General features: G+C 45.5%; 1 protein-coding gene across 3 annotated transcripts in view; it reads right to left on the bottom strand.

The window, feature by feature from the left end:
* The window catches only part of krit1 (KRIT1 ankyrin repeat containing), a 60,898-nt gene that overhangs the window by 12,415 nt on the left and 26,012 nt on the right, over positions 1–22,471 (bottom strand). For all 3 annotated transcript variants that reach the window (XM_084312640.1, XM_084312641.1, XM_084312642.1), the window contains 4 exons: positions 21,866–21,973; positions 20,004–20,160; positions 11,076–11,227; positions 1,282–1,448 (listed from right to left, as the gene is read on the bottom strand). In XM_084312640.1, the coding sequence (XP_084168766.1) occupies positions 1,282–1,448; positions 11,076–11,227; positions 20,004–20,160; positions 21,866–21,973 (584 nt within the window). The remainder of the gene's footprint in view (positions 1–1,281; positions 1,449–11,075; positions 11,228–20,003; positions 20,161–21,865; positions 21,974–22,471) is intronic.

Here is a 22,471-nt window from a genome sequence, read left to right on the forward strand (position 1 = left end):
TGTTGGTGATAGTAGTGTTGCAGACGGACAGTTGGTAAGCATGCACTCATGTGTGTAGTGAAACACAGATGAGTGCATGCAATAGCAACTGAACATTTTGAAAGATTAAAGATAGAGCTAATAGCGATAGCAACTGAACATTTTGAAAGATTAAAGATAGAGCTGATAGCGGATCTATTTGAGGCACAGGGGCGGCGCAAAGAGGGTCACGTCCTCCCCGTCTTAGTCACGGGACATTCAACACTCCGGTCATTGCTCAGGGACAGCCGGAGACAGGGAGATAGGGGGCGGCGCAGAGAGGGTCGCGAACTCCCCGACATCATCGCGCGAGACCTCCGTAGTATTAACAGAACTTGGTTATATACATAACCTAACGTTCAATGCAGTTCAACTGCCAGTGCAGTGCAATAACTAAATAATAATTAAATAGTTCAATAATACAAAATAATAATTTGTTTAAAAGAAATCAAATATTTTTTTTAAATGTCATTTATTTCAAAGAGATGTCCTCTTAGCATGCAACGGCCCACATGTGGGCCCTCTTGAGGACGATTTGCCCACCGGCACTTTGGCGACCTCTAGCGGCTCGGGTGTGCATATTTCTTTCGAATTAAAGCCCTATTTGTTGCCTGTCAATAGCCCTTTCAGGTGCCAAAATCCGTTCAGCGGTTCTCAAGTTACATGCCGATATGTGAGGCTTGCACCGAAGTACACAGCAGACTTTTTATTTTTTCAAATACCACTCCCGACTCTTGAGCCTCTACCTCCGTCAATCATTTGGCGATCTCGAATATTATTGGACAGGGTTGTAACCAATGAGTAGGGCTTTCCAATGTTACCCCACGTGGGAATGAGCGAATCAGGCAATGGTAGGGGAAACACTGACAGTAGGAAACACTACAACGCCCTTATCCCTGTGTATTAACCTGTGTAACTAGACAGTTTTCTAAAAACCACACTTTTTGGCCACACTTGATATTCAATGCAACATAATTGGCAGAGTGAAATAAATGACAAAGGAACAACAAATTCTTATCCCAAACTACAAATATAATCATACATATGTATATTTCAGAGGTCAATGTGGCCTACATATATAATCATACATGTATGTATATTTAAGAGGTCAATGTGGCCTACATATAATCATACATGTATGTATATTTAAGAGGTCAATGTGGCCTACAGATATAATCATACATGTGTATATTTCAGAGGTCAATGTGGCCTACAGATATAATCATACATGTATGTATATTTCATGAACACTCGATGTCTTACTTGAGGAATCCCTGCTTGTGTTTCTTGCTCTCATAGTTGCCATATATGATCTGCAGCAGCAGGCTGGCCAGGGTGATGAGCTTGCTGTCCGGAGAGGGGAAGAAGCCTTTGAGGAGGCAGTAGCGCGCCTCGTCAAACAGGATCAGGATTGACAGCGGGTCCTCCACCTGGACACACAGTATATCATCAAACATTTAGTTAACCAGAAATAAAAACCCATAGAGGCAGAGGTCTCTTTCTCAAGGGTGATCTGGCCAAGAAGGCAAGCTCGAATTATGACAATACATACATAACAAAGCACAATACACATACAGTAGACTACCATACAATTAAATATAAAATTTAATTCAGCTTAACACAATGGGGACCAGCCACGAGTTAATACGTGTTTCGAATCCATGTGTTGTGGACCAGAGGCACGTATATAGCCGTGGCAAGTTGTTATTTTTATTTTATTCCATATTAATAACCGGATCAAGATCGCCGATCGACTCTGCAGATCTACCCGACTCTGTGGAATCGGCAACATGCAATACCGGCCAGATCCTCTTAGGGGCGCCATCGCTCCACTGCAGTATCATTGTGGGCGAATGGATTTTTAAATTTAAAAAAAAATTTAAACTTTGACCATTCCGCTGGCTCTTTTTGCGTTTATCGCTTTTTTTCTCTGGTCAAGAATGACCGACAGAAACAGGTTGAATGGGGGTACAGATGGGGGGAAGACACTCTGAGAAAGTTACGGCTTTGTCCGGGAATCGAACTTGCTACCCCAGATCCGTGACGAGCACGGTTGTCCCCGGCGCCGAAATAGCGCTCGAGGTACGCGGTGAGCTACTGGAGCTCCCCTGGATTTTTTTATTTTTTTACCCTCCAACAGAGTATCATTACTCTGATCCCAAGCGAACATCATGCACCGTGTATCACGTTTCGAATCGCAGATCTCACCATGGAATAAGGGGATTTATCATCAACCAATGGACATATCGATCTACCAGATGCCGGTCGATAACGGGGAAATGCTGTAGGGTATCCCAGGGGCTGACGGTAAGACCTTATTCACCTAAATTACAGCCGGATTAGACATTGTTGTGAGACGCAAGCATTCGATCAGTGAATGTGGCTACTTCCACGGATACTCTATTGGTAATCAATAATACTAATCGACGTTCCCCGCCACCCCCCTTTCATCCATAGATGCTATGGGATAGTCCGGATGATAAGCAGTTTGTGTTATTTCATTAGCATATATACAACAGAAATGAAAATAATTAGTGAGTACAGTGTACAGTGATGCGTCCTATATGGTGAATTGGAGATACCTCTCAGTAGTACATTCAAATAAGATCAGGATGGATGATCACAATATTGACCAAAATAATCGTGATTACGATTTTTGCCATAATCAAGCAGCCCTACGCTGGGGTGCCTGTTCAGCAGGGAGGGGATCTGGGGGAGATAGCATGAACCTCTGCACGTCTTACCCTCTCCCAGTGAAACCAGACCGACAGTAGGGTAGTCTACACCTTCCCCAGACAGACATTAGGGTAGTCTACACCTTCCCCTGACAGACATTAGGGTAGTCTACACCCTACCCGGACAAATTATGTTTTATTTGGGTTGTTATCCAATCAGGCTCAGAAATACATGTCTTTGGCCACATCTTCACCTCCAAGCAACATATACAATACCACGCATGACATCAGTAGTGGAACCTGAGTCTGACCTGAGCGGACCTGAGGTACTTCAAAGTCTTTCCTCCAATAGAATACATGACTGGTTTGTAGGAGGAGAGGTTTATGTATCTCAATTTTCATATTTAGATGTGTAGCTCAAAGATGAGAAAGTGGTTAGTTAACTCACAGACTACTAGCTAACTTACAACTAACCCTTTGCAATGGTTAACTCTATCTGTTCGACTCAGCCAAAGGCCTCAAGGATTTCAGATAACCAGGGGTGCAGTGGTAATTTCAGAAGTGCCTGTACTCTGTATATAATGACGTGCGCATGCGCATACATGTTCCCTCGCGTGCGCACAGAACAGATGATTATTATGCATAAATAGTAGGAAACATGTTTGTATAGGAAATTACTAGTTTTAGTTTAGTTATTGTAAATATTGCCTTGAAATAGAAAAGCTGAAAAAGGTAGCAGGATGTAGCATTCAATATATAAAGAAATTATATTGTCAACAGATATGGTGGAAAAACAAACAATGTTTTAAATGTAATTTTAGATACAATATTGTAGTTACAATTTCGTTAATTGAATTAACTTAAACTAGAAAGGTAAATACAAACTAAATTAACAATGTAACTTACAGTTTACAGAAGGACAGTTTCCTTCTGAAGCACAACTTAAGAAATGTCTCATCCTTCCAGTCGGGACCATTTGTCACATAGTGAGAGCTCCACAGCTCAAGCAAACCCCCACAGGGCTTGTATTTTGGTTTGGCTCTTCTCGTTCTTTGTTATGCTATTGGTATCCTATTGTTATGCAAAGACAAGTAGCTAGATAAGTACCGGTACTTTGCGCACGGCACAACGAATCGAGTGAAAGTTGTGAATGCATTTTTGTGTGCACGCATGTGCATGTGCGTGCGTGCGCATGCTTCTGCTCAGAAAAGTGGTGGAACGGCGTGGTGACTGCTGGTCACTTTTGCTCTGTCTCCTTTGATGCCTGGACAATGCAGTGGTTTGTCAAGATGTTTTTAGTGAGTAGGATTAACATCGTTGTTCTAAGTAGCTACTCTTTGTTTACATATTGCTAGCTAATGTTCTCCCTGAGGAGTAATACATGATGGCAGCAGTGAACTCCAACTAAACTACCACCAGTTCCCTTCTAATTAATCCTATTGCTCTTATCTTGTTCTCTCTGGTCTGATCAGCAGTATTGTGGTGATTTGTATACAATAATCAATATTTTCACCAACTTGTGGTTTAGATTAGGCCTCCTCTTTATCTATTTAAAGAATTGAAAGCTGCAAACTTTCTCTGATCATTTGTTACAAGTCATAACATTCAAAGGTTTCTCAGTATTGTAGAATGTTATTATTTCAACTGTTTGTGTTATTTTGATTTAATAGAGGCGTAGCCTGTGCATTACACAGTTTTTTCCAACATGGCTGCCTATAACCACTGGTAAACACTTTTGAAACAAAATGCCTTCATTTATGTGCAATGGAAGAGTAGGTAAAACACTGGAAAAGCATGATATTACTGTTCTACTGTGACTTGTTTAAAAGACCCAGTAATAAGACAAATTCATTAAATTCTTGTTGATATATTCCTCATATCAACACATAGTAACCGTTGTTTTGCACAACACATCACAACCATTGTCTCTTCCAACATGGAGGAAGGTTGGGTATAACTGAGGGGTACAATTCCCTGACTGTATTAATCAAGTATTAGTATCATTAAACTACTACTGTGTATGTACATTACTGGCCAATACCGTACACAAGTATATCAGATTAGAACACTTCCACAATGAAAAGGTTTCCACACAAATACTTGTTTAGAATATTTATTACATCAAATAGTATTACATTACATTACTTAGTTGCGCTTATAAGGCAAAGAATGTGCGTAGGCAAGTCAATACTGAATATTAGGAATTAGATCTGGTACTCTGGGGAGGGGGGGGTACTACCGGTTGTAAGCCAGCAGGGGGAGGCAATGCTCTATGAAGGTCAATGGTTCCACAGGGCTTCAGCAAGGCACCTGGAGACGGTGTATTACTCCCTGCTCCGCGGGGAAAAGCAGCCGCTGTAATTCCAGTATGCAGCAGCACAAGGGGAAGCCGTGGAGTCTCTGCTCCAACAGAGACGGGCTCGAATGATGTCCTCACGGGCGTGTGTAGATCCCACAGTAGCAGCGGGGTAGGCGGTTCTCTGCTCCAGCAGCCACAGTCAAAGCAATGAAGAATAATAATCCTGCCCGGTGGCTCTGCAATCACCGGTGTAGGTATCCTCCGTGGTGCGCGGTGGTCCACGGTTGAACTTGACGTTACTATCCTATTTAGCACGCGGCAATAAGTGCTCTATGTAGACGCACAATTACCCACTTCACGTGGTCTTTGACTCGTAATGAAGGCTTTTACTAGTAAGTAGCGAACGATACGTTAAACAAACGTAGTAGGATAAACACGACTCTATTTGAGGCAATACGAGCCCTGCTGTACCGCACGTTGCGTAGTGGGTAAGGCTTTACTTGGTAACTGAACCAGACTGAACTGAAGGCGAACTGAAAAGGAAGTTCTGTATTCGCTGGTCATATTTATACGTACGGTGGACAAATAGTGCCGCTCTGCTTTCGGTAGCCGTATTCATGGGCAGAAGCGGGCATGTTAAGACAAGTCATGTCGGTAGCTTTCAAGTCAGCTCTAGGGGGTAAGTCACTGGCGCCTAGGGGATCGCTTCCAATAGGAGAACGAATATTATGGTCTGTCCTGTACCAGGTAAAGGGATATTCCGTGTATATGCACAAAGAATATACAAGGGATATCAAACGATATACAAATATTATACATGGGATCTCAGGCAATAAATATATATATTCGGTTTAATCTGACCCTTTGTAACAGCCGCCCCCTAATTAGTCCCACCTAATTAGCTAAGCAGAGACAGATTAACCGCACTGTCCACTACTCAATGTCCGTTGTGAGGGGTCGGTCAGTTCACAAAGTCATGGGTCATGGTCGTCATTAAGCGAGTCGGGGAGCCTTGGCGACTCTATCAGCCTCGCCACGGGTCGGTTGTAGGTCCTCCCTTGGCCGAGCACTTCTGCCACTCTGACCTTTCCGTCGGCACCAGTGGTCACTTTGCTTACGCGGCCGGCCGGCCACGCAGCCCGGGGTAGTGACTGGTCTATGGTCATGACGACTGGACGGGATGAAGGGGGGCTTAGGAGGAAGCGGGCCTGAGACTGCTTTGATCTGTGCTTGGCTGTGCTTTCTCCTCCTCCGTCTGTTTCTCTTGTTTTCTCTGTACCCCATCTGAGGAGGGGCCGGTCCCGGCCGCACCGTCAAGGAGTCGCTTGGGGTGCTGGGTTCGAGGTCAGCTACGTCTGGAGCGCAGCTGAGGGGGGTGGAGTTCCGAACTCCCTCTGGTGCCCACGGTTCTCTCACGGGCCTCTCGCTTAATGTCAATAGCCTCTGCTGTACGGGGGAGAGGCCGGTGTCGCTCGCCTCTGTGTGTAGGCAGCGTGTAGACGTGGGTTGACTGTCGAGTCCGTAGAGGGGGCCCTGGAGCGTCCATCCCAGTCGGGTCTGAACCGCGACTGGGCATCCTTTAGGTCCGACGTGGGCCGCCTCAATTGGGAGAATGAGGTCCGCGTGGTCGGAGCCGATGAGCAGGGTCGGTGTGGCGCCGTCGATAAGCGGTATAGGTAGTTGACGTAGGTGCACATACTTAGCCATCAGCTGTGGGATGGGGTAGGTGTACTGAGACAGGCCTATGTCGTGGCTAGTGAAGACGTTGCTTATACTATACTGCTTCTCGGGCTGGTCCACCGCTGCTATCTCGAAGGAGACCTTTTCACCCTTTATGGTCTTCTGGTCCCTTCTGATGGTGCGTATGGTCATTGTATCTTTGACACCTCGCAGGCCCAACTGGGCTGCTGCGGAAGCGAGTCTTTTCAGACCCATCGTCCAGGACGGCGTAAGTGTCCAGGACCTTGTCCTCGTAGCTCAGGAGCACTCTGACCACTTTGAGGAGCACACGGGGGGTCCCGCTATGCTGGTCAATATGGAGCACTCCTGTTGGTTGGTTGCCTTGGACCTTCTGGTGGGCTCCGCACAGTGCTGCGCGGTAAGCGGCGCCCGCCTGGGCCGCCCCTGCGTGGTAAGCGGCGCCCGCCTGGGCCGCCTCACGCCACTGGTCCACTTGGACGGGGTTCAGTGTCTTATATTCGGCGCACTGTGCCAGCCAGTGTCCGCCGTCGCAGTAGGTACAGTAGGGAGCGGTCTGGTGGCTCTTCGGTACTGGTGCCACCGCCTCGGCATGGTACATCACCGCGACGGGCCCACTCTGTTGTCCTGGCTGACGCCTGTTGATGTCATGCAGGACCTCCAAGTGGGTGCCACCGCACCTGCTGCACTTCTTTTTCAAGCGGCACTCAGCTGCTAGGTGGCTGCGCGCGCAGCGGAAGCAGCGGCGGTGGTCCTTGACCCACTGACTCACATCATCCGTGGTCAGCTTCTTGAAATCTTCGCACTGGTACAGCCGATGTTCTCCCTCACAGTACTGGCACTCAATCTTCCACTGGTCCTCTTTCGTCGAGGGGGTGTTGTGGTTCTTGTGTGGTACTGATTCGGCTTGGTGCATAACGGTCACCAACCGGCGGTTATCCGTTTGTCCCCGAGGTCCGAGTCTTGGGCTTGGTCCACTCCATACGAACGTGTCGAGTCGTAGGCTACTGACCTCCCTGGCGAGGAACTCAGATAGGTCTAGGAGGGATGCCTCTGGACCGTTGGGGTCGCGGTAGTCTCTCTGCCGCCTGAAGCGCTCTTGTCGGGCGGGAGGGAGCTTCTCTAATATCCTCTCTACGTTGGAGTTAGCGTACAGTTCGTAGATACCCTTTTCCTTCTGGGACCCCAGCATCCCTACCAGGGACTGTACCTTGATAGACAGGTCATCTAATGCTCTGTTGTCTCTGGCTGGGGGGAGACGGTCAATGTCTCTTATCTCCTGTATCACGTAGTCCCATACGCGTCCATACCGTTGGTCGAGTGCTGCTAGAGCCGCTGTGTATGGGGTAGTAGAGTTGGCATAGGCCAGCGCTATATTGTGCGCTCGGGGCACCTTGAGGTGCTTCAGTAGGGTAGCATACTTGTGGCGTTCATCAGCTACATCAACCATCATTGTCTCTAAGCACATCCGTAGTTCCGTGTACTGTGCTCGGTTCTCATGGGTGAAGTCTGGGAACGTCGGTGCGCCAAGGTACGATGCCATGGATGACTGGCACATCGGTGAGCGTTGGGGAAGAGGCCTCCTAGGCGAGTCTCCCCGTGCGTGTCGTCTTGGGCTGGTACTTGGTGGGTACCGAAGGTCGGGTACCCAGGTGCTGTCCCTCGGGGCTGGCGGTGCGTCAAACTCACCCGTGAGTTGAGTCGGGGGTTTGTAGCGCAGGGCCTCGGGGCTGACTTCTGGGCTGTACTGGACCTCCTGGTCCAGAGTACGTTGCTGCTGGTCGGCTTGACATTCCTCCTCTTCCTCCTCCTCTTCCTCTGCTAGGACCTGGAGTCTTCTGTTCAGTCTCTCGGCGTGGTCCGATTCTTCCCGGTTGCTGGGTCTCGTATGGACCGGCTGGGGAGGGGGTTCGGAGACGTGGACAGGATCCTCCTGTTCGCGGAGTCCCGGGTCGCTTCGTCGGGTAGGGGAATGTGTCCTAGACCCGTGTCTTGACGATCTCTGAGAGCTCCGTGTGGAGTGAGGGGGTGTCGCCATGGCAACCAGTTTGTCCATCAGCTCCGCCTGCAGCCGGTCGTGCTCTGCCTCGCGCTGGGCATGGGCTGCGTCGCGCGCTGCTTCGCGCTGGGCATTGGCGACGTCGCGCTGCGCATTGGCGCTGGCCTGGGCAGCGTCGCGCTGTGCGTTGGCGGCGTCGCGCTGGGCATGTGCGACGTCGCGCTGTGCATTGGCGGCGGCGTGCTGTGCATTGGCGGCGGCGTGCTGTGCATCGGCGCGGCTTCTCTCAATGTTCTCTTCTGTCTGAAGGCGTCTGGTCTCCAGTCTTATGCGGTCGTCTTCACTCCTTTGTTGCGCCTGGAAGCGCTCCCGCTCGACTGCAAAATGTTCGCGCTCGCGCGTCTGTTGCGCTTGAAGTCGATCGCGTTCGGTGGAGGCTGCCAGGGTGGCGATGAGTGCTTGCGCCAGCATCTTGTCCGCCGCGCTGGGGGAAGACGCCGTTCGGGGCGATCGGCTCCCGGCAGTACTTGTTGGAGATCCGTTCTCCTGTTGCGTACCGAGGAGATCCGTCTCCTGGGTGCGCGTCTCTTCTTGTGGTGGGTCGGGTTCCATCCCGGGAGGGCTTTCTTTATCCTGGAGCTCTCCGGGGACTACCTTGTCGGCGTTGTCGGGGGATAAAGTCGTGTCAGTTCCCTCCTGGTCCCCACCGTGAGCTTGGTCAGTTACATTAGAACCCACCAGGGCCTCTGTTGGCGGGGTAGCCTGGTTGGTAGGGTCGGACATAATTTTACTATCCGCTTTAGTTATTTTATCCGTATCTAATTTCCCTTTAAAGCTAGGTATTGGACTGACAGCGTATGCCTCTAGATAGGGAGGTGGCTGCCGTCTGCGCTGCGGGCGATCTAGCTTAGGAGAACCGTTTGTGGAGTGTTCGTCATCGGCCATGTCAATATTAATATTATATTAATATTACGCTAATTATTATCCGGGGCTCGAAGGACCAATTATAACTGAGGGGTACAATTCCCTGACTGTATTAATCAAGTATTAGTATCATTAAACTACTACCGTGTATGTACATTACTGGCCAATACCGTACACAAGTATATCAGATTAGAACACTTCCACAATGAAACGGTTTCCACACAAATACTTGTTTAGAATATTTATTACATCAAATAGTATTACATTACATTACTTAGTTGCGCTTATAAGGCAAAGAATGTGCGTAGGCAAGTCAATACTGAATATTAGGAATTAGATCTGGTACTCTGGGGAGGGGGGGGTACTACCGGTTGTAAGCCAGCAGGGGGAGGCAATGCTCTATGAAGGTCAATGGTTCCACAGGGCTTCAGCAAGGCACCTGGAGACGGTGTATTACTCCCTGCTCCGCGGGGAAAAGCAGCCGCTGTAATTCCAGTATGCAGCAGCACAAGGGGAAGCCGTGGAGTCTCTGCTCCAACAGAGACGGGCTCGAATGATGTCCTCACGGGCGTGTGTAGATCCCACAGTAGCAGCGGGGTAGGCGGTTCTCTGCTCCAGCAGCCACAGTCAAAGCAATGAAGAATAATAATCCTACCCGGTGGCTCTGCAATCACCGGTGTAGGTATCCTCCGTGGTGCGCGGTGGTCCACGGTTGAACTTGACGTTACTATCCTATTTAGCACGCGGCAATAAGTGCTCTATGTAGACGCACAATTACCCACTTCACGTGGTCTTTGACTCGTAATGAAGGCTTTTACTAGTAAGTAGCGAACGATACGTTAAACAAACGTAGTAGGATAAACACGACTCTATTTGAGGCAATACGAGCCCTGCTGTACCGCACGTTGCGTAGTGGGTAAGGCTTTACTTGGTAACTGAACCAGACTGAACTGAAGGCGAACTGAAAAGGAAGTTCTGTATTCGCTGGTCATATTTATACGTACGGTGGACAAATAGTGCCGCTCTGCTTTCGGTAGCCGTATTCATGGGCAGAAGCGGGCATGTTAAGACAAGTCATGTCGGTAGCTTTCAAGTCAGCTCTAGGGGGTAAGTCACTGGCGCCTAGGGGATCGCTTCCAATAGGAGAACGAATATTATGGTCTGTCCTGTACCAGGTAAAGGGATATTCCGTGTATATGCACAAAGAATATACAAGGGATATCAAACGATATACAAATATTATACATGGGATCTCAGGCAATAAATATATATATTCGGTTTAATCTGACCCTTTGTAACATTGGGCATTCTAAATATTCTGTGAAAGGCCTAATTTTTCTATCTCAACTTCTCAATGACCGTAGCCATTGTTTGCCTTAATCTCATCACCATGTGAGATGGTTTAATCTTGAGAGGAACTCCCAGAGGAACAGATACATATCAAGCACAACGTGAGCTGTACCTTCTTCTCTGCATCGAGAGGCAGCCGGACGTCTCGCCGCAGGAAGAGCTGGGGGTTCTCTCTCTGGGGGTCCAACGCCGTGAGGTCCGTCACGATCTCCGTCCAGATCCGCAGGTGCTGCAGCGGTTTGTGGTAGGGCTTCAGCTGCAGGTCTGAGACAGAGTGCACAGAATGCTGTATACTGTTGCCATTGAAACAAAATGTACCAAGACAGCCTAAGATAACCGGGACGATATGTCTACATGCCGCGGCATCAACTACCATCCTGGCTATCAACGCTGAAGATCCAGATGATAGTGATGAACCGCTAGATAACGGATTTGCAGACGAGGTCGAACACATAATGAGCTTTGTTGGAGTTGAATCTGACGCGAGCCACGAACACGAAATGGAAAGACTTTTGCGATTCACTTGTAAATGCGCCCAGAGTGATAAAGAAAATGACATGTTTGTTCACCGGCGCTCGTGTATCACAAAATTGGACCGTGATGAAATTTACAAAAGACGATATGAGATAGCTGCATTAGAAGAGGAACAAAGACCTGATTATTATGGCTCAGCTCCAGGCTTTTGGTCGAAGGGCCGAATGGACAGTTCGATTTCCAAAAAAAGACAACGCGCCTACACGCACTACTTCTTTGGCGCTGTACAAATCTGCCGTGAAACTTTTCTCTTCATCCACAGGTAAGTGTCTTTTGATTTGTCCCACAATTCAATTTACTCAAATTAATCAAATTAGGCACATTGTTTACATGTCTCAGCTGGCATTTCTAATGTCGGTTTTAACATTGAGAGAGTAATATTCTCACAATCTGTTTCTATTGAGACAGTATTCTCTCTCTCTCTCTCTCTCTCTCTCTCTCTCTCTCTCTCTCTCTCTCTCTCTCTCTCTCTCTGTTTATCTATCTGTAGCTCTGATCTTTACATTGATTTGTATAGGTTTTATAGTCCAGGCTGTAATATTGTTTTTGTTTAACTTTTTTCCAAGATGGTCTTTGGTTTCTGCATTCTTCATTCACAATCATGTAGACTGGGTGTGGTACAGGTACTTGTGATGATGATGATGATCTAACTATCTCTCTCTGTCTCCCCCTCCCCTCTTCTCTCCAAAGAATAGGTAAGGATCGCTTGATAGCAATTACCAAACACATGGCCGAAAATGGCATGTGTGTTCGCACTAAGAAGCGAGCGCCACGCAACAACAAGCATTGCATACAATTTGAGGAGATCGAAAAAGTAGTTCGATTTGTATTCATTCATTGTATTATTCATTTATTGCAGGTGCACTACCCATCAGACCCCCTTCAGCCAGGGCCCATGTACTTCTTGGCTCCACGCAAGTGCAGCATATTCGGTGTTTGCTGTGAGGCGATTCCACGGCAAGTCAACTATTTGGTGGATGAGGGGATGGAGTCCAGCAAAGGCAGCAACGCAGTGATAAGTTACCTGCACCACTTCTTCAAAGACCATGGTATTGGGGAGACAGATGTTGACCTTCACTGTGACAACTGCAGTGGCCAAAACAAGAACAAGTACATGTTGTGGTACTTCGCTTGGCGAGCGCTGCCGCTACATGGTCTTCACCATCGTGTCAATCTCCACCTGCTGATTGCAGGCCACACAAAGTTTTCCCCGGACTGTTTCTTTGGGCTTCTCAAGCAGCGTTTCAGAAAGACCAAGGTGAACACTCTTGATGAGATTGCAGCAGTCGTAAGGGACAACTCAGTGGCTGGAGTCAACATACCACAGCTAGTGGGAAAGGAAGATGACACTGTATTCGTGCAGTCCTACAACTGGCAGGATCATCTGGGGCCTTACTTCAAGCCACTGCCACAGATCAAGCAGTACCAGCACTTTAGGTGGGTGTGGTCACTGTGTGTTGTGTATTTACTGTAATTAATTATTCACACTTTAGTGCAAAGAATGTCATTGGCAAATGATACAAATGCATTGATATTGTTATGTGCCCTGTACTAACGTTTCACTTTATTATTGCAGCTTTGATTCCAAGGAACCTGGGCCCTCATTCATCAACGTGTCTTACGCACAGATATGTGCTTAACCTGTGCGTACGACCAATTCTAAGCAAAGAGTGGGATTCATCAATTTCAACTTGAACTTGACTTCGTGCTTATGTGTACGCACAGCTCGGAGCACACTTAGCTGACGCCCAGTGGTAGAATATATTATTACAACAAGGAAATGAGCTTCTGTGCATTAGTTTCAACACTGGCATGTTCTGTATGAACCGTAATTCATTATAGTTCATTGTAAAATAGCAACAGTAGTGTAATTATGGTCAAAACCCTATAAATAGCATTTGGAATAATAGATCTTTCTCTCAGAATGAATGCAGCATGGTTTATATAGCGTTATCGGAATATACGGGGTGTACTGACTGACTGCGCTCCACGTAGCTCAACTCGTTATTATTTTGCGCACAGACCGCAGAAACACGGGAACGTTTTGATTATATTTAAAAGGCTTTACGTTAAACGAAACAAGTGGAATTTCGAAGCTGTAAGCAGAATACAAGTCATATGAACACCCACGATATAGTGTTCTTCCCCCTTTTTACTGTATAAGAAAGAATAAAAAACGCATTGCAATGACACCAGATAGTGGACAGACTATGTAAATATGATGATGGGATTCAAGTTCGCGTTTTTGTTGATCATAGGCATGCTGTCAGAGTATGATATCTTAATCAAACATTCTAGAACATTTGTCTCACAGATCATGTCATAATAGAACATAGGCTATGGCATGGTCCATCGTGATATTGTGTAGACTGTTATTACTGTACCGGTACCACCCATTGTGACAACAGCCTTGTGAGTCCCGCACGCGTGAATATTAAAGGCAACCAACTTGTGTTCGGCTTTTCTCTGATTGGCCGCGCAGACAAGCGGCAGTCGTCCCACGTCCCAAATGAAATCCAAGGAGCAAGCGAGCGGCAGCGCGGGCAACCAACTTGTGTACCAACGCCAACCAACTTGTGTTCAGCTGCGGTAGCAGTGGAGCGCTATGAAATGCGCTGAACTAGAAAGCGTAACGTTATTATGTTTCGCGTTTTTAACAACCAACTACCAGATTCACTCGTGTATAAACAAAGCCCATACAGTTATGAAATGCGCTGAACTAGAAAGCGTAACGTTATTATGTTTCGCGTTTTTAACAACCAACTACCAGATTCACTCGTGTATAAACAAAGCCCATACAGTTATGAAATGCGCTGAACTAGAAAGCGTAACGTTATTATGTTTCGCGTTTCATTGATTAACGCCATTACCTGCTGTGCTGTAGGAAGCAGAGGTACAGTAAGTTACAGTAGGTGTAGGTTACATGTTTAATCAAAGCCCATACAATTTTTTAGATGAATGATTGTGGATATAATATAGAAAACACATCATTATGATATTGTCAGATGTCGCAAAATACAATGGTGAGTGAGAAATATATCTCCAGTTATAAAACCCAGTGCTCTATGTCTCTATGATACACAGCGTGGATGGGCTTTCAGAGGGAGAGGCATGACTTCGCGACAGCCATATTAGACACTCACTGTACATCAGTGTGGAACTGTAACGTTATATGTTATTTCGCCCGTGGAGGCTGCTGAAAGCCAGCGGGGCGACGCGGTGGTTTTTCCCCGGCTTCCGTGCGCCGCCGCCGGCTTGATCCAGCTTCAGCAGCAGCAGCGGCGGTGCTCTGTTGTAGGAAGCCCTTCAATGACATCGGCGCGCTCTCATATTTTGCGAATGCATAAACTATATCTTAAATTATGGCTATGTGTCTAATATGGCTGTCGCTTATCAATGACTTCGCGACAGCCATATTAGACACATCGCCATAATTTAAGATATAGTTTATGCATTCGCAAATATGAGAGCTCTGTCATTGAAGTGGGTGGTGGCAGCATTACTAACAGTAGCGATTTTTATTGTTTTGTCATGACCAAACATAATCCCAACATAGATAGGAGGTGTACTGTATGTCAAATGTCGGTCATGTGGTGGAAGAGTTTAGTACAGTCACACAACAGAACACCGCTGGTTCGACCAGCACTTCTGCCGCCGCGTCTCTCTTGCCGCAAGGGCGTGTGCTAGTGGATTGATTGATTGGCCGTGTGGCCAATCAGAGAAACGCTGAACGAAAAGCTGAACACAAGTTGGTTGCCTTTAATATTCACGCGTCCCGCACACAAACATGATGGAATTCAAGTTCATGTATTGAAAGGCAGGCTACATCATACATGCAGTGAGATTCATTGTTCTTGTATATGCTCTCGTATTATTGTTTATATAGGCTACCCAATACTGACATCAAAATAGATTGTAGTATGCCTCTAGAAATCATATGCAGCAGGTAGAAAATTGATGGAAGATCCATCGCGATTTGGAATAAAATTGAGGAGAACTTTAATCTCTGGGTATTAATCAAACAACACGGGAAAAGGCAGTCATATTCCAGCACGGTCTTTATTAGTGTTTGCGCTGCCCAGGCAGCAATGGTTAATAGATATCATATCCGACATCACCGTAAGTGTACACGTCTGTCAGCCTGTCTCATAACACGCTTCCCTCGGCTTAGTCCATTTTTCCACATTTCATGGGGGTATTCCATTACCGTATATGGTTAATCGGGGCGGTTCTGGTATGCAAATACTTAAAACAGTGCACGAGCTCAAACGTAGGATCAAAGTCATATTCATCATGACAGGTGTGCGTAGAACCTGCGTACGCACGTGTGGTGAATCCCGTTTTTTCTGTGCGTGCACTGATTCTACATTCTGTGCTTACGTGTGGAAATAGAACATTTTCTACGCCACGTTGATGAATGAGAGCCCTGGTGTGGTTGTGGAAAAATTGTCTATTGATGGCGCTGAAACCAGATTCCAGCTGTCCTGCCGCCTATAGATGGACTTCCTGTGCTGCCACCACCGGGACTGGACTCTGCAAGACAACACTATCTGTTCCACAAGATCAGAAAGTTCTGTGATGATGAAGCTCAAGACATAACATGCCCAGCACCAGCCAAAGTATCGAGCAGCAGTTCAAAAAGACCACGGTGATCACTCTGGAGAGGCCATCAGAACATAGAACATTGACTTTAGCATGTCTATTTTATCATGCCTATTTTTTTACCTGTTTATTATATCTACCGTAATTCCTCTAATAGTAACCCCGGCTTGTATTTGTTTCAACTGTAGCGGGTACCAGGCTTGTATTAGGAGGAGGCCTGTATAAGAGGGAGGCCTATATTTCAAATTTTCAAACGGATCATAATGAATAAATCAACATTTTGTGTCAGTTTGAACCCAGTAAAATGTACTGGGTTCATTTATTGAAACCAAGTACTGTATGAAATAGTAAACAGTGCAATTACAGGTGGTCACTGGTCATTTCAACGTTTTCAAAGTGAAATCAAGTAACTAGCTCAGTATGCAGCTCAGTATATTAGTAACCCGGCTTGTATTAGGAGGCCGGCTTATAATTGCTTAGCTCAAGAGCGCACCCGGCCATTAATAGAGACCCGGCTTGTATTTGAGACCCGGTTACTATTAGAGGAATTACGGTATTTTATTAGTTTATTTAGTATTACTGCACAATCAAAGCAGGCATGGCCACCCGCATTTCACTGTATGCCCTGGTGTGTTATTTTAAATGATAATAAAATCTTGAAATTTGATTTGTCTTGTTTACATCAGGGTCCCCCATTTTCCTTATAATACATTTGGCTGCTATTAAATACTTGAACCTGAGAGTGCTGGTCCAGCTTCCCTGCTTCTTCCTTATAATACATTTACATTTAGTCATTTAGCTTTTAGACTTACAAGGTCTGTACGACAAGTCATCAGGAAGGGCACAACTCTGTCATCTTGGTTTGGTGAATTCGGTGGACACTGCGCCGAGGACAATAACGCGCTGGCGACATTCTGTGATGATGATTATTATTATTATTATTATTTATGAAGCCCAAGACATCACATCACAATAAAAACGTGATTTATACTATGAGCAGGAGAAACTGCTCATTAGCAGGGGAAGCTGCTCTTTTTGCAGCACAACCAGGTTACAAAAGATACAAGGTTTATTGGTTAAAACACATGAGCATGACCCCCAGAATATGACAGGGTTAGCAGAACCAGGGAATAACAGCGGGTACAGTAAGGCGTCCCTTAGGTAAATTAGCACACATCACAGCACTAAATTACATAAACTATCATGATTTGTGTGTGTTTGCAGTGCCACAAGACAGTCGTTGTCATAACAAAAGAGTCTGCACTAGAACGTGCCAGGTGTTAATTGCACCCAGAGAGAGAGAGAGGGAAGCCATGCAGGATTACAATGCATTCTGGTTAGGGTTGTAGTTGTTTAACACTGTAAGTGTGAAACTTTCAAGGCCATTTTCTCTGAATACGTTTTGTGATATCACCATGATTCATATGAAGTAGCTTGAAAAGTATCCCACCATAATTTTCAAGTGATGGCTTATTTTGAAGGTATGAATCTGTACTTTCATAATATGTAAAAAAAATTACGTTGCCTCAACAAGTCCCTACTATCCACGGCTAGTCACATATTGTTTCACAAACTCAGTAGTAGTTTCCTGCCTTAGTTACTACTACTACAAAAGAAAAGGTCACTTTAAAGGGAAAAAAACAAAACTGTATGTTCTGTATAGTATAGTTAGTATAGCTAGGATAGTTTAGTATACATAGGATAACTGTATATTGTATAGGATATTGTATAGTAGTGTACATATGACCCATTACCTTTTTATTCGTAAGCTTAGCATTGTATTGTATTTTATCTTAGTACTTTTGTATCATGTCTATTTTATTATCAATTCTATTTTATTCTATTATATTGTATTTTTTGCACAATCGAAGGCGGGCATGGCCACCTTCATTTCACTATATGTCTTGTGTATGTATGTGACAATTAAACCTCTTGAATCTTGAATCTCTTTGTACTGTACCAACATCTCATGTGCACACGGTCAAGAGGACATTGTGGTTTGATTAAGTAGCTGAGGGGACCAGTGTCTCGTTTCTGTCTTAAGCAGTTATCTTCACTAAAACGCTGTCTGGCTCATTTCCTTTGTGGTGGTTTATGGCTCAGTGTGTACATGACAACCGATGTATAAATATCCGCCATGTACTCAATAAACGTCAGAGCAACCTGTGAACCTGCCTTGGTGTCACAGTGTCCTCTGAGCGCTCACTGCTTTTGAGTAAAACCATTCATTCATGAACTGCTGCCACTGGTCTGCTGATTTATAACACCAACTCAAAGACAGAATATTCCAGAAGCCCAAATAATATTGCAAGTTTACATGATTTGACATATTCCCGGATGCAACAGCTATTTGGGCCTGCACATTTGAAGGCGGTGGGTATTGGACATCTTTTTTGGTGTTCACCCTCAAGTGCAGAGTTTAATCCTCATGGAGTAGGTACATCTTTTGTGTATTTTCTTTGGCACATAGTGATAGATAGATGAGAACTAGGTGCAGACAGAGGGGGTAAACGGATGAGAACTAGGTGCAGATAGAGGGGGTAAACGGATGAGAACTAGGTGCAGATAGAGGGGGTAAACGGATGAGAACTAGGTGCAGACAGAGGGGTAAACGGATGAGAACTAGGTGCAGACAGAGGGGTAAATGGATGAGAACTAGGTGCAGACAGAGGGGGTAAACGGATGAGAACTAGGTGCAGACAGAGGGGTAAACGGATGAGAACAAGGTGCAGACAGAGGGGTAAACGGATGAGAACAAGGTGCAGACAGAGGGGTAAACGGATGAGAACTAGGTGCAGACAGAGGGGTAAACGGATGAGAACTAGGTGCAGACAGAGGGGGTAAACGGATGAGAACAAGGTGCAGACAGAGGGGTAAACGGATGAGAACTAGGTGCAGACAGAGGGGTAAACGGATGAGAACTAGGTGCAGACAGAGGGGTAAACGGATGAGAACTAGGTGCAGACAGAGGGGGTAAACGGATGAGAACTAGGTGCAGACAGAGGGGTAAACGGATGAGAACTAGGTGCAGACAGAGGGGTAAACGGATGAGAACAAGGTGCAGACAGAGGGGGTAAATGGATGGGAATCGAGAACCTAATTGTCCGATTCCTGGAATCGCATGCCTCCGTGACTATCGATTCCTCTTATCGATGCCATGTTTTTCCGACAGTTGCGCTTTTTAAAACAATAACGTTAGCGCCACGCATGCAGCCATAGCAGACTATTTGATTCCTTGACTAGGTAAACCTAAAGGGCTCGAAATTGCGATCGTTTTGGTCACATATGCTCCCGAAATGCTCTCGCTGTTTCTATTTCTATGTGCAGTGAAAACTGAAAGTGCTTTGCATCCTAGTCATTCATTTACGTGGTAAACTAAGTTAGCCGCTAGCTAGCTAAATAGCCATGCTCATTGCAGAGAGTACTTATGTGTTAGTTATGTTTTTACTTTTAACCTTTATTTATACAGGTAGGTTATTGATAACAAATTCTCTTTTGCAATAAGGACCTGTTGAATTAAACTACAGTTCAATAGATTAAATTACTTTAAGAGAATCTCAAATACATTATTTTATTTAAGTGTATAGTTAATTTATCTTTTACAGTTTTTGTATTTTTCTGACATGGGCTCAACAATAAATGATAAATGACAATTAAGTTGCATGTTGTTATTCTAACCAGCTTAGTTCTGTTGCATTTCCAATTTATTTATTTAAACTATAAATTTATCAGTAATCGATAAGGGAATCGATAAAGAATCTGATCGATAAGCAGAATCGATAATGGAATCGTATCGATAAAATCTTATCAATTCCCATCCCTAAACAAGGTGCAGACAGAGGGTTAAACGGATGAGAACTAGGTGCAGACAGAGGGCTCTTTAGCAGCACATAGCTCCACTCACTGAGGTTCTCTGAGCAGATCCAGATGGTGAAGTACTGCTGGGTCTCCTGGGACAGACGCATGCCCTCCATGATCTGCTGCACGGACGTGTTGTTGCCGTGCTTCAGCTCCACCGAGCGGTACGAGCCATCCATGCGGTAGATACGCACCTTCTCGTACTGTGGAGTTCAAACACACACACACACACACAGTTATTGCATAGTATACACATCGTAGAACTTAGATAGGAGTGCTAGAATTCAGGGCATAATGAATGAGGACCGCAGTTACTGAGTTAATGGCTCATGTGTCCTTGTTCAACCCTATGGACAATTTAAAAACAAGATCACAAACCTACCAACCTCAGGTTTGGTGTGTTTTTGGTGTGTTTTTAGTTTGATCTCTCTTTCTTTGTTTTCTTTCTTCACCTGTGTTTCTGTCCCATTCATGCAAATGTCTTGATCCCTTTTATATGTCAAATTGTATTTGAATTTGCAATATTGATGACATTGCAAATGAGGGTAATAGGCCATAAGGTGAAGCCTGAAAAGTGGCTATGGCCTATAAAGCCTCAATGTCCTTTGAGAATAAATAAAGGTTTTAAAAATGTATCAAACAATCAATTGGAATAGATTCGATTTTTGAAAAGGGCCATTTCACAGACGAAAGGACACTGTACATAAAGGACAACTTAGCCTAAAGACAATAAAATAGCTAGTAAGTAACAATGGCTATGTTTACATGCACACAACTTACTGCAATTAAGTTAATGGTTCTATAAAATGACAACTCATGTGGACAAGTGGCTTCTAAGTCATTCTTGTCTTGATGCAAACATCAAGGCACCCTTCTCTGTTCATAATCTTATTTTCTGTTGATTCACCGCTGGCCATAGGCTTCCATTGTATCTGAAACGTGTCTTAAACACCACATCCACCATATTTGACTAAGATGTCGTGCTACCACCTGTCTAAGATGTCATTCTACCACCTGTCTAAGATGTCATGCTACCACCTGACTAAGATGTCGTGCTACCACCTGACTAAGATGTCGTGCTACCACCTGACTAAGATGTCATGCTACCACCTGACTAAGATGTCGTGCTACCACCTGACTAAGATGTCATGCTACCACCTGACTAAGATGTCGTGCTACCACCTGTCTAAGATGTCATGCTACCACCTGTCTAAGATGTCGTGCTACCACCTGACTAAGATGTCGTGCTACCACCTGTCTAAGATGTCGTGCTACCACCTGTCTAAGATGTCGTGCTACCACCTGTCTAAGATGTCGTGCTACCACCTGTCTAAGATGTCATTCTACCACCTGACTAAGATGTCATTCTACCACCTGACTAAGATGTCATTCTACCATCTGACTAAGATGTTGTGCTACCACCTGTCTAAGATGTCATGCTACCACCTGAAGTGCATTTATTCCCCTGAAAGGTTTTTGTTTTCCCTCTCAAAAGTTGCTCTATTCTGTCTTAATTAAGTGTCTAAAAAGGAAGTAGAGGAACTCTCCCTCAGATGTTGTATTACATCACAATGGCAAAACCTTTCAGAAAACAAGTGACACATAAGATGTTAACATGACATTTGAGTCAGATGTGGTGACTTTCTTCAGTGCTTGTGGTGTTTAAGACACATTTTCAGACACACTGGAAGTCAATGGCAGTAACGGTGAAAGATGATGGAAAAAGAAGAGTGCCTTGATTTTTGTATCACAGTGGCTAGAATGACTTGGAACCCACATGTCAAAGACAGACTGGTCTGGTGGTTTAATGCTGACGGTAGCTTGATGTGGCTCTTTGATGAAGCCGCATCCCTTCATTAGTCTACTGGTCACACAGTGTTTGTCAGAGTACAACCAGGGGCTCCTCACAGGTTTGTTGCTGGCCTGTTGCAGCTGCTTCAGCGTTGCCTCCCAGTCGTTCTGCTTGTTCTCCTCACACACCTGCAGCGGGGATCTCTTCTGCTGGTCCTCTATGTGCTGTCAGTGTTGAAGAACATTCACCACATTAACACATTGACTGCCGTTCACGTAGATCTACGTTTCTGTCGCCCGACGGTTGAGTGCCGGAAACGTAGATCTACGTTTCTGTCACGGTATTTATTTTATTATCTATTGCCATTCATAATTCAGCGGGGCACCTTGTGCATACTGTTCTGAGTGTGTCTGAGCTGGCAGACAGTATTATACCGCCCTCTAACGCCTTCGGCCAGTAATGCACCCCATTATAAACGGGTTGGTTTCTTTTCTCTACCGAGCTGCGGCATGGGGGCGGGTCCTAAACACTCCGGCAAAACACACGCTTGTAGGGATGCTTTGGACTACTGACCCCGCCCGCCCGTCGAAGAGCAATGTCCAACAACGTCGGAGGCACGATCGCTGTGGATAACTGGAATGGCGATTACTTCAGAGACCAGGTAAGGACACCATATATGAAAGCTTGCGTTGATCTGATATTTATCTCTACTGCGATTGAAG

Source organism: Notolepis coatsorum, assembly GCF_963971535.1.
Source record: "Notolepis coatsorum genome assembly, chromosome: 4".
NCBI classification, from domain to species: domain Eukaryota; kingdom Metazoa; phylum Chordata; class Actinopteri; order Aulopiformes; family Paralepididae; genus Notolepis; species Notolepis coatsorum.